This window comes from Paralichthys olivaceus, chromosome 13 (genome assembly GCF_024713975.1).
Source record: "Paralichthys olivaceus isolate ysfri-2021 chromosome 13, ASM2471397v2, whole genome shotgun sequence".
Classification (NCBI taxonomy): Eukaryota; Metazoa; Chordata; class Actinopteri; order Pleuronectiformes; family Paralichthyidae; genus Paralichthys; species Paralichthys olivaceus.
In genome coordinates this window covers 9,338,674-9,351,386 of record NC_091105.1, presented here as the reverse complement: position 1 = coordinate 9,351,386, position 12,713 = coordinate 9,338,674, and the positions used below count along the sequence as shown (strand labels likewise).

Below are 12,713 nucleotides of genomic sequence, written 5' to 3'. Positions count from 1 at the left end.
TCTTAAGCAAATGCATTTGAATCTAGTAATTTAAACATAGCAGCGTCACTGTTTCTTTGTTGAACGAATAATTATAAAAGCTTGTGGAGTGAAATTTGAGAAATTTAGGAACAAAAAGATTCAAAAGATCCTTGAGGTTTGTATAAGAAACTATTGGCAGAACTCAAAGGAAGGAATGTAAAAAGACAAATAGTGTGTCAATCTTTTCAACTTGATAATACTCAAGTCCCATCTCATCATTCTAAAGAAGGTGAAAACTTTCCTGGATCTGCCTGCTTATCACAGGTTTTACGTCAAAATGTAATTGCTTCTTTTTTAATCATGCTCCACCCGTCCTCAAACTTTCATGGAAATCAGTTCAGGGGTTTTTGAGAAATCCTGCTGACGGACAAACAAAAAAACAGCATAGAAACATAACCTCCTTGGCATAATGAATGTAATTATGTTAAAAATCACAATTTCTTACACCTATGACTTTATACTTACATTTTCTATTCTCATCAAAATGGGTGAATTGCTTGAGATGGTTGAACAGTTGAGTGTCTGAGCTTTGATTGTCAGGAGAGTAGTAATGGTAATCACTGTGGAGCCTGGTTCATTTCATTCGCCACACACATTTACTAACACACTCACAGAAACAGGAAAACTCTAGCAGTCGGGCGACTTTCTTTCCTTGAGGATGTCAGGGAACAGCCAGTCCTGTTCATGTGGTGGTGTGGGCACGGGGCAATGCACAGGATTATGAAGTGGGACAGAGAATGACTGAGCAACTCCCTCAAACGGTGTAAAACGCTGGTTCTTGTCACAGTGAAGAAGTTTACAGGGACTCAGGTCCTCGGTTCGCTGCTGTGACATGTTGTAGTAACAGCTGGTTGACGTGGGGAACTGGTTTTGGGCCAAGTCTGAATCATGAGCTGGTTTGAAATGATGGAATTGTGTCTCTGAAGTGTGATTGATGGTCAATCCCTGGTCTCCATGGCAACTGTATCCGTATTCATATCCATACTCATCTCTGTCTCGGTGTAGATCCTCCAGGTCAGACGTGTCGTTGCACATCCTGTCGGCGAAACTACCTGACTGGTCTGCAAATGTTGAATCATCTGCACCGACCTCTGCACAGATACTTTGAAAATAGGCGCCTACATCCAGGCAGCCCCCCAGGTCCTTGCCACCAACACTGAACAGATCCATGATGTCTGCCCACGGACTCTCTGCGATGTCAGCGACGCTCCTCTGAGCCTGAGTGCAGGTCGAGACGTCTGTGAACATTTGGATCGAGAAGTCGCAAGAGTCCAGAGACAACGGAGAGAGCTCTGGAGAGAAGGACAGAGACATGTCCATATTTTGGCCAAACTGGTCGAAACTTGAGTTCTGTAGAGATGTGTCTTCTGAGAGGTTGGACTTCAGTGGACTGTCATTGTAAGACTCAGATTGAAAGACCTCTGCCCCGAGGTAGTAGTCCATCTCTTTGGGGGAACCAAGAGATGTGAATTCAACCAGTTTACGATTTCCACTTCTCTTTTTCTTCCTCCCTTTGCCCTGGTTGTTTTTAATGGTTGAGGTGTTGGGTTGTGATTTGCGCTGCAGTTTCCACAGATGTTGTGAGTCCGGATGCTTCTTTTCAGAGACTTCAGTTCGATGTGACTCATCAGAGACGTCTGTCACAAACTTTGAGACGTCATCTGCATCTGTGTGATCACTGCATTTCTCCGGGTCTCGTACATGGCTGCTCTGGGAGGGGCTACCAGTGGCTGGTGTCTGTGGCTGCAAAGATGATTCTGTTTTCTCTTCCAGAGCAGATGCAAGTCGGTGGTTTGCCGCCTCGATGTCTGCAAACTTTCTGCAGAGAGAGAGAAAGACGAGATTTTGATTCACCACCAGTTTTTAAGAATGTCACAAGAAGGCTCCCAAACTTTTTCACCAAAGTGTGAAAAACAAGACTCATTGTTTTACAGGACATTGTATGCAGGACTATTTCTTTGCTAAATACAATGTTTTGCTGGGATTTCTGCCAGTTGCCTGGCAACCACATAGTGATGTCAACATATGGGTGGATTTTGTTGACTTTGGAATGAGCCGACTAGTCTATCACCACATCAGTTTTCATCCAACTCTTGGCAAGACAAAATATAAATGTATTTCCCCAGTATGTATATTAAAAAGAATATCAATGTCTAATTGAAACATAGCTGAAGAGTGATTTCAATATCCTTAGATTTTTTCATCTGTAGGATTTTAGGTTATTTAATAAGAGAGAAGTAAGCATAAGCTTTCGATAAACTTCTATCTGTATATTACAGATACTCGCTCCTATCCTATCTTATTACATGGCAACCTCCTTTTGGGACTGACCCCCCAGTCTGGGAACCGCAGCCTCAGGACACTTTCAGGATCCAACTGTGACGTCTCTCCTCACCTCTGAATCATGTTGTGCAGAAAGCGGCGGTGGTTGACCTGTCGTTTGGACGGCCGGTTCTTCCGAGGTTTCTGCAGGGTCCTCATCATGTGACCTGCTGCGGAGGTTACAAAGGAGTAGAGGTCACGACCCCAAGGGACCCCTTGCTCCAACCCGGGCTCTAGAGTAACGGAGATGGATGGTCGCATGGCTGAGAAGACAGAGGGTGTGAGATTTAAAGACAATTACAAAAAGAAGAAATTATATTAAAAAGGTGAGACGAGACAAATGCCTCATCTCTTTGTTAAAATCTGATCAAGTTAAAGTTCTAACTAAAAGACTCAACATGGTAGGTAAATAATAAGGACTTCATAGCCTGTGATCACATATTTAAAAAATCTCAACCAGTTTAACAATATAAGAAAATGAACCAGATTTAAAATGTTATTCATTTAAAATCAAAAATTGTCATTTACACTATTTACATTTACTCAAATCCTGTCTTTAACTGCAATTTTGAGGAACATTAATAAAGTATTAATTTTATGCTACTTGACACTTTTCAGAGGGAGGTACATAATATTTTTCCTCTATTATATTTATTTCACAGCTGCAGTTATTAGTTAACCTGCAGAATAATTTGATATATACTAATTTTATACTGAGTTTATAAAATTCAGTACATTATACCAGGTCAGCCTAATATGCAGGACACTATGTGAGTTAAAACTGGCTGCACCTCAACCAGCAGCAGCATAAACTAGTGTCTTCACATCAGTGGTAATAGTGATTCAATAATATACTGTATAGATACAAACTGTATGACAACACGTTTTACTTTTTAAAAGTATAATTTGCAGCTAAAACCTGAATACTTTTTACTTGTAACAGAGTATTTTTACATGGTGGTAGTGCTGCTTTTATCAGTGTAAATGCTGAGTATTTGTTCCACCTTTGCCTATAATCAAAGTCTCAAGAGTTAAATTAGAAACATACATTAACTGCTGTTTGTTTTCTCAGCTGCATTCAAAAGAAAATAAGTAGTAAATCATTCTTACCTTCCTCCACAGGCTGCTGCGTTTCTTTCTGTGAGCCCACAGACTGAGGACAGGGAAAGGCGGGCGGCTGCAGGCGGAGGAGGGAGGGAGAGGTGTGGTGGTTTAATTGCTGATGTACGTCTGTGTTTGGGTCTGTGTGCACAAATGAAGTCAAGTGACATGAGCGCTCAAAGCAAATGCACAGAATCCCTTTTTTCTGCAGAATGAATGGAATCCAACTTGACAAACTGATAGTGGGAGAGGAAGTGAGACACGATGAGAGGCACTGAAAAGAAGGAGGCAATTATCTGAGAAGTCAACCGCTCCCGGAGGTGTGGGCACACGTCTCCATTGTGTGCCACACTAAAGGCAGCTTGTTAAATACTGGGAGACACAAACGCACCGGTTGAGGCAGTTAACAAGCTCTTAATTGATCTGCTTAAACTCTGGCCCCAATTAGCACATTCTCAGAGGGAAGAGCTAACGTGGTTGCTAGTGGCTTTAATTGACCTTTGCAATTCAATAGCACACCTTCCAAGGGCAGAATTTTACATGTCTATGGCAGCAGGTGGGTGAATCGGCTGTCCTCTTCACAAAGCTGACAGAGAACAGGATCCAGGATATTTTTACTTTACTTTAACGTTGCATCATAGGGCTTTTTTCAACATTTTAAAAGATCTTGACTTTAAAAATCAGGCAAATTAGTGGGCTGGAATTTATGAGTGTTTGCAAATTGATGTGGATACAAGTGCATATTTTCAGATTTCAGATTTTTTTTAACGATTTATGTATAATTATTATACATCTGTTTATTGTTATTGAACCGAAGCCTTGTGTGTTGCTAAACTGTTTTAAGTGTATGTGTGTGTGTGTGTGTGTGTAAGAACTAGACATGTAGGATTGTTCAGCCTTGTTGGAGTATTTATACCATTCTGGTTTTTGTTGAGTATTTAGACAGTACAATACAACTCAGCATATAAAAGACATACAGCACATGATAGACAGGCACGTTGTAAATGATTTGCACGTCCCGGGTGCTGTTGGAGGTGTAGGGGTTCTCGATTTTCCCTTATAGGTAGAATATGTCACAGCAAAGCTCATTTTGATGCCTCAATAGTTACATTAACCTTATCACAAAAATAGTTGGACTTCTATAATCTCCAACACCTTTCCAGCCTCTTAAATGCATCTGCTTAACTTCTTGCTCTAAGAAAATTAACATTGTGCATCTTCCACCATGTTACTCAAAGGAGTGGAGCACTGTTGCAGGAGTGGCATCTATTTATAGGGACACCACGTGTGACTCTGACCAGAGAGCTGCACAGTCAACTTTCTGCTGTGGCTTCAACTTCTACACTTCACTCGGCTGGAAGAGTCTGTGGTAAGTAACATTTAATGTTCTGCACAGACATGAGGTCGAATTTCTCGAGTGACTTTTATTTTCATGACAACAGGTGTAATACATCACATTGTGCCATGAAAACATTTTGTGTAATGGGCTCATTGAGACAACTGGAGCTTTGGTTAATTATTTGTGATTTGAACCTGTATGTGCACTAATTCAGTATGACTTTAGTTTGTCTGGCTGCTTTTTCATAACCTCTCTGATGTCGACAGCAGATTGTTGCTCTCTCTGTCACTTCTTGAATTGGTCTCTTGGTCACTTCTCTGAATCTTCTTTATCACTCTTCCTTACATGTGGTCTTTTCTCAGATTCCTCTGCAGGGTGCTGATAAAGGTCTTATCACATGTGTCCTGCAACAGTGGCAGAACTTTGACCAGGTGAGAAGTTTCACCCTCAGCCATAGTTTCACCTCAGCCGCCCCACATCGTCAAACACAACCAATCAGACAGATCACCTTGTGTTTCTTTGGTCTTGGACATTTAATGAGAGGGTGAGGAAAGTCATGCTAAAAGGTAGGTTTGACTCATCAGTTTTATTTGAACATTTATTTTAAAACCTTTCACTCTCTTAAAAGTGTTGTTGCGAAGCAGTGACACTTATATATTTATAATCAATGAATTCAGCCTTAATTCTTCTCTTATCAGATTTCTCATCATGAACCGAACCTGGGCTCTGTTCAAAGCTCACCCCTACATCAGTAATGTCCTGGGCTACACGACTCTGTTTGCCTCAGCTGACGTGATCCAGCAGAGCGTGCTGGGAGGGTCCACTGCAGAGGGTTCAACTGGCATCAACTGGCGTCAGACGGCCCGAGTGGCGACTGTCGGTTTCTGTTTCCATGCCAACTTCAACTACCACTGGCTGAGGTGGCTGGAGAGGATGCTGCCAGGGGGCGGGGTGAAGGCGGTGACAGGGAAAGTTGTGGTGGATCAGCTGGTCGCAGCTCCTCTCACCATCAGTGCTTTTTATATTGGTAAGTGAGTTACAATGAGGCTCTGTTTGGGAAAGTGTCTGTTTTGTTGCCATTTGTTCAATAATTTTTTTCCGTCTTCCATTTTTCCAGCTTACCTCAAGTTAGAGAAAATAAGTCTGTAAGTAAGGAACTTTGGTAGAAAGAGTTTTTGAATATGTGGCCTATTTCACAAAGACATACTTTGAGTATAGTTTAGATCAAACTAGTCAACATTTAGATTTTGATGTGGCTGGACATTAAAAAATTTTGTCTTTCCCATTGAACCCAGCTATAACTCGTCTTTATGTCAGTGAACATATTTGCATGTTCACTGACTAAAACCCATCTTACACAAGCAAAGAAATAGGAATTATAATGTTTTATTGATGGACCCAAACAAGGCTCCATATAACAGCCACACACCTCTGCCTTTTCAGGTTTAAGTTTACTAGAAAACAAAGAGGATCCCCTTGAAGACTGGAGACAGAAATTCTGGACATCTTACAAGGTACATTCTTTGATGACTTGGCTCCCACTTAGGTTACTGAGCTACCAACTCCCTCTGCTTCAAACTGTAGTCTAGTATCTTCCAACCAACACTTGCTAGTGGTTCCTATGTCAAGGCTTTGGTACCAGAGGGGGCTTCTGCCATCGGGGCCCGGAGCTCTGGAACTCCCTGCCTGCAACAAATTACACTTGCGAGCACTTGACCTGTTTTAAATAATTTACATATTTGTTGAGGAAAGTCTTTTAATGCCAAATTTTTAACTTGTTTTAAGAGATGTTGTTTGTATTTAATATTTGTCTGTTTGATATCTACTCTGTTGTATTTTCATGGGTTTTGTGAAGCACTTTGTAACCTAGTTTGGATAAATCTATCTATCTATCTATCTATCTAGGCTGGAGTGATATATTGGTCAACAATGCAGGTGAGATATTCATGTATTATTCATCTTCATCTACTTTCTTGCTTCACACACAGATTCACAGATGTACACACATACAGAACATATATAAACACACGGATGTAAAGTGACAGATCTTTGTTTTTACTTTCGCCTCTTCCATCATTTCAGGCAGTGAACTTCACTCTGGTTCCTCCTGTGGCGCGGACAGTGTTTCTTGGAGGCATCGCACTGACTTTCACAATCTTCCTGTGCCACCTCAGACAGCAGCACAGCCACAAACTGGAATAAACCCAAGATCCTCCGCTCCATTGTGGAAGGTTTTTGTAAAAAATAATGAGAGTAGATTTCAGATGCAGAGTCAGAATGTATCATTAGGAGGCTGCGGGGGATTCCTCAGTCAGATAAATCTCTGTGAATCAGCTGATCAGTCCCCCCCTGTTGGTTTGTGACAGCTCTCTTTGTTTCAACCTCCCTATTGTATGTCAATGTACATAACACAACAGTGTCTCAGTTAAATCCTGATGATAATCTTATTGGTCATTTCCTGTGAGGATGTAGAGAACAGAAGAGCTAATTAACTTTTTTTTTTTACCTGTCGACCCTGTTTCAGTCATACTGGACTAAGATTGTTGTTGTTGTCATATGTTTAAATAAAGGCAAATAATATATTGTTTACATTTTTATTGATTTTTTTTTCCTAAGAACATTGAATTTTAGAGGCAAATTGTGTAAACATGTATTTAACTTTATGTCTTATAGCATACATCCTGAAATGTATTTTCATATTTGGTTCATATCTGGAAAATGTGGCAAAAAACTGCTCTAAACACTTTGTGTATGATTTAAAAAAATAGTAATTACCATAAGGCTTTCATTTACCCTTGATCTGCAACAAAAACATCAATGGCAAAAATTTCCCACATGTTTTCCTTTGGACAAATGTTCTCCAAACTATTTGTTGTGGATCATTCAGAGTAAATGTGATAACGTTTCGGAAAATAAAACAATAGTATCTCCATGTTTTGTGCTAAGGAGCCAAATTCACGTTCCCCCAACTATATTTTGGGTGGAGGCAAAAACCTCCCAAATCTGGGCAACAACATACCACTGTAGGTAAGCAGAGGCTCTGTGATGTACGAAGCAGGTACCAAATTAAACAGCATAACACAAAAGGGTGGAAGAGGTGTTAGTTGTAATACCTCGGCTAATATTTATGTTTTCTTTTGTGAAGAAAAGTGGCTAATAGCAATTATAAAGACATCATGGTGGTAATAGTGTGGGAAACAATCCACCCACTAACACCCTAGTACAGCTGTTTTATAAAGTACTGCTAAGATTCCTCATTACAAATAGAAAAATAGACATTTTAAAGATAGATAGATAGATAGATGGATGGATGGATGGATGGATGGATGGATGGATGGATGGATGGATGGATAGATAGATAGATAGATAGATAGATAGATAGATAGATAGATAGATAGATAGATAGATAGATAGATGTTTTCATGACTAAATGGACCGAACAGTACAAATGTATGAAACAAATTGAAATGATCTACTACAATACACTCGTCTCTCTCGCTGTTTCCACCACTGGGGGCAGTATCCTAAAATCCTCACAGATGTTATTTGACCGTCACCCGCAGGAAGCGCGTGCTCACCAGCCAATCAGATTGCCGAGATTTCACAGCATCGTTTATCGCGAGACCTCGGCTCTTCCTTTTCCCTCTTCGCTCTGAGTCCAAGATGGTAGGTGTCGCTAGTCTGTGATTTTAAACACGATTCGCTGAGTATCCACGATCATCCTCTGTGTTAAAACATCGTATCTGCTCAACAGCTACCATCACTGATTGTGAACATTATTTATAAAGCAGCTCTGTCGTTATTTCATGATGTTTGAGCTTATTGTCGATGTTAGCTTACCCTCCCCGGTGCCGACATTAGCACTGTAGCCGCTTCACTCATTGAAGTTGGCAAGAAATATTGTGTGGACGTGTTCTCACTGAGCGGGTTATTCTTTTAAACCACGGTCTGCTTTACAGTGTCAGTGTTTTAGTAAATGTTAGCTTCCGTATCACACAGTAAATAGGTCTGGAGCGGTTCAGGTCGCCATAGCAGCTAGCAGCACAGTGTCAACGTGTGAACTATCCTGTGCTACATGCTAAACTGCCTGTTGTCTTTAGCCGTGTAAATAGTCCTCACTTACACGTTCTTACTACATTTCTGTCATATCAGGTTTAGATTGAATGTTTAGCAAGTCCAGCAATGAAGCTTGGATCAAGGATTTCATAAGGCCGTGTGTGAAGTGTTGTTTAATGAGCTGCCTTCTTATGAATTGTGTATTTGCTTCTGCTTACTTATAAAGGGAGTCGACATCAGGCACAACAAGGACCGTAAGGTGCACAGGAAAGAGCCAAAGAGCCAGGATATCTATCTGAGGCTCCTGGTCAAGGTAAATACACACACACACACCATGCTGTAGTAATAGTCTAAGCACAATACGATTCAGTCTGTTCCATGTAATATGTCTAACCATTCCTCTGGTTTTCTCAACAGCTGTACAGGTTCCTGGCCCGTCGCTCTAATGCTTCCTTCAACAAGGTGGTCCTGAGGAGGCTCTTCATGAGCAGGACCAACAGGCCTCCCATCTCCATCTCCCGCCTGGTCAGTCTCACTTCTCTCACCCTCACAACTGCAGACAGGGTTTTTCCTCCATAGAGAATTGTGAGGCCCTGACAAATTTTGTGCAGCCTCCCGACAAAGTTTTAGTTCTATGGAAACCGCTTATAGTGATCACGTTTGTGCGGGGCCAAATTCATCACCACAAGCGGCTTAAATAATTATAAAACAATTGCATAGCTTCTGTTAGTCCCTGAATTTGAGGGATAGGTAACAGCCACACACACTGACTCCAGTGCTCTCTTTTCACTACACAGTGTTACTGTAGCAGACAGCAGGGTCACTGTCCAGATTGATTGTTGACATGTTAGATTGATATACGAGTTTCCTTCAGTCTTGGTCACCTGAAAAGTTTGTTTTTAGTCTTATGGCATCCCCGGCTTTATTTGACTGGACGTTAATTACCAATTAAGATCTCTGGAAGGAAGTTGAATGGAGTGCAGACTTTGTAAGGGGCACTTCCAATTGGTTCTTGCTGTGGCAAAGTCTCTTGAGTTTTGCTATTTTGTGTTTTACATCAGTGCATCCTTATTTGTGTTTAGGTAGTTTGTTCTACTGGTCCTTGGTGTTAAAATTGAGATTTAATTGATGTCAACAAGTTATATTTTTGGCAGTAAATTGGAATATTTCTTTAATTTGATGCAAAGAAATGATCTGGGATAAATAAAATCTATCATGATATCCACTAATATATCACATCATATTGCATATTTGTCACAATTTTGTTCATTACATGATTGATTGACAGACCAGATGGTCTATGATTGACGGTGAAGAGGAAGATGAATTTGTGACTTTGCTTCTATCTCCTCAGATTCGTAAGATGAAGATGCCTGGCCGTGAGAACAGAACCGCTGTTGTTGTGGGAACAGTCACTGATGATGTCAGGATTCAGGATATCCCCAAGCTTAAGGTACCTCCTCCTTTAAGTGTGTTTTTTCCTCCTTCTCTGATAAACGATATTGTCCATCTGGCCATGAGGAATCTTCATCGTGGTAATATTGTTGGAAATCTCTGCAATAGTCTTCATGTCCTGTTTGTTGTCCTGCAGATCTGTGCTCTGAGGGTTACAGATGGTGCCCGCCGCAGAATCCTGAAGGCAGGCGGTCAGGTGATGACCTTTGACCAGCTGGCTTTGGCTTCTCCCAAAGGACAGGGCACAGTGCTGCTGTCAGGTAACTAAATTCTATGGTTCAGATAGAAACTACAGTAATTAATGTTGGCAGTCATTGTCCTGCCAGTGTCAGCATCAAGCACTAAAGTACACTTAAGCAGTTTCATAGCATTGTCATTGCAATCTGAGAAAACTTAAGAATCAATTTAATATTATTATTAATATATCACTTTTCAATCTCAGTGCTAAATTGATATCAGCTATTAAGGGCTGTATTTAACCTTTCATGTGCTCTCTATAATATAATTTTCTGACTATCATATTTTTTGGGAACAATTAATAAAATGTCACTCTGTAACATGTATTTGTTTCATAGGACCCCGCAAAGGCAGAGAGGTGTACAGGCACTTTGGAAAAGCCCCTGGAACCCCTCACAGCCACACCAAGTATGTTCACAGTGGAGTTTGCATTGTTAAACACAGAGAATTTTTTTTAAGGCTGACTCAACCATTTCCAATATTGCTCCTGTACTTTGATCAGTCAGTCTGGCTACCACATAGACCAGAGAAGAAAGCTTTGAAAATTACGTTAAAAATGTAGTGTCTTACACGGGGGTGTCTGATTATTTATTATTAGTGATGGAACTCGAAGACGTCCATGAATCTTAAAGATTGTGATATTTACGCTTGATATTCCCTAATTTAGATCTATGCAATGTTGACAAACGAATAGAATGATAGTCTCTATGTATGATCTTTCATGTTTGGCACGTTTGAAAAACAATTCAGTGCAATCTAGCAGCAAAGCTGATGGGCTGGTGCCAGATAAGGATGTGGTTCTGCCAATCACATTAGATGAATTATATTTTTTGCCTATGTCTTAAATTTTATTCGTTTGTTAAATTGCACAAATAAGTCCATAAGCTGGTCTGAGGCTGTATATTTTCCACAGTAAATTTCAAAATTAGGAGGAAAGATCACAATTCATATTGTGATTGTCTTGTCATTACATCAGCACACACTTTCTCCAGCTCTGTGACTTTGTCTCTGACACACTGTCAATCAGACATTGTCTTGTTTGCTCTCATGCTACATCTCTTAGAAAACGTACTGTCTGTAACCAACAGTTCTCTTTAATGTTGATTGGTTTGATAACCAGGTAATAACCAAGGGCCCATAAATAGTAATAGAATAAGATGTATCAGTTGGCAATTGCTGTAATTAAATTAACTGCTCACATTTTCTCTTAAGTATCAACTCTTAGGTGTCAAATGTTACATTTACTCACCTTGATCATTAAGTGATTGATTTTGTTTTCATCTATAAGCAAGTTTCAGTGATAGGGTGGTAAATGTCTTAAAATTCAAAGGATGTTTTATATTCTGGTGAATATAGAGTACTTGGGTGCTTTTCACAAATGATGATGACTTGATTTTTATTCAACACTGAATGTTTAAATTAAAACCACAAATTTAAATCTACTGTGCAGAGAAGTGATACTCTGAAGAATCCAGTAATCAAGCCTTTGCTGAAACACGTGGAACAAATGACAAATTCATTGTTCTGGTTGTGTTCTCAGCATAGACACTAGCTATGGTACACCTTGGCTGCCTTAAATCAGTTTATTTTGGTGTCTTTTAAAGAGTAGTGCTGTTGGTGAAAAATTTAAGGTGCTATGTTAAATTTTACTTTGCTCAAAAATTCATACAATCTTTAAGATATTGGCTCCTATTGTGGGGTGTTTTTTTTTTTATCATTTAATGAATGTTAGAAATGTATTATTTGCTGAGGTTGATATAAATTATAATCTGAATGTGACACGAACAATTAACAGCCACATTCGCAAGTATAGTGTAGCTGGTAAAAGGAGAATCATTTAACTGTGAACCTTAAATTCAGTGGTCATTTGTACTGGGACATTGGTGACACTAAAGTTCATCTTTATACATGTACATATTTTTTTTGTGGTGCCATCATCTAATACTTGTATCTCTTCTCCAGGCCCTACATCCGCTCCAAGGGCAGGAAGTTCGAGAGAGCTCGTGGTCGCAGAGCCAGCCGTGGCTACAAGAACTAGTGTCTTTTTGTTTTTCATGCAATCTGATACAAATAAAAGATTTGGCTGTATAAAATGAGTTTGTGTCCTGTGTTTTATATGGCAGCTTGCACACCCTGGTGAAAACACAGGGTCACTCACTTACATCAGAGGATGACGTGGATG

General features: G+C 40.1%; 2 protein-coding genes across 2 annotated transcripts; both read left to right on the top strand.

The window, feature by feature from the left end:
* The first annotated feature begins 4,451 nt into the window (after positions 1–4,451).
* LOC109633340 (mpv17-like protein) lies at positions 4,452–7,370 on the top strand. Its single transcript, XM_020093133.2, has 6 exons — positions 4,452–4,813; positions 5,146–5,349; positions 5,482–5,810; positions 6,227–6,297; positions 6,689–6,718; positions 6,866–7,370. Exons 3-6 carry the CDS (start codon positions 5,492–5,494, stop codon positions 6,983–6,985), a joined length of 540 nt encoding a protein of 179 aa, XP_019948692.1. The 5' UTR covers positions 4,452–4,813; positions 5,146–5,349; positions 5,482–5,491; the 3' UTR covers positions 6,986–7,370.
* A 943-nt stretch (positions 7,371–8,313) lies between these two features.
* On the top strand, positions 8,314–12,627 carry rpl18 (ribosomal protein L18). Its single transcript, XM_020093129.2, has 7 exons — positions 8,314–8,449; positions 9,066–9,152; positions 9,257–9,364; positions 10,194–10,292; positions 10,431–10,554; positions 10,870–10,939; positions 12,494–12,627. Exons 1-7 carry the CDS (start codon positions 8,447–8,449, stop codon positions 12,567–12,569), a joined length of 567 nt encoding a protein of 188 aa, XP_019948688.1. The 5' UTR covers positions 8,314–8,446; the 3' UTR covers positions 12,570–12,627.
* Positions 12,628–12,713: the final 86 nt, after the last annotated feature.

Bases quoted from the DNA above. Each gene is read 5' to 3' on its own strand.
- LOC109633340 (XM_020093133.2), top strand. From the start codon at position 5,492: ATGAACCGAACCTGGGCTCTGTTCAAAGCTCACCCCTACATCAGTAAT. The intron at 5,811-6,226 runs GTAAGTGAGTTA...CTGCCTTTTCAG, and splicing joins CATCAGTGCTTTTTATATTG to GTTTAAGTTTACTAGAAAAC. The intron at 6,298-6,688 runs GTACATTCTTTG...CTATCTATCTAG, and splicing joins AATTCTGGACATCTTACAAG to GCTGGAGTGATATATTGGTC.
- rpl18 (XM_020093129.2), top strand. The intron at 9,153-9,256 runs GTAAATACACAC...TTTTCTCAACAG, and splicing joins ATCTGAGGCTCCTGGTCAAG to CTGTACAGGTTCCTGGCCCG. The intron at 10,293-10,430 runs GTACCTCCTCCT...GTTGTCCTGCAG, and splicing joins AGGATATCCCCAAGCTTAAG to ATCTGTGCTCTGAGGGTTAC.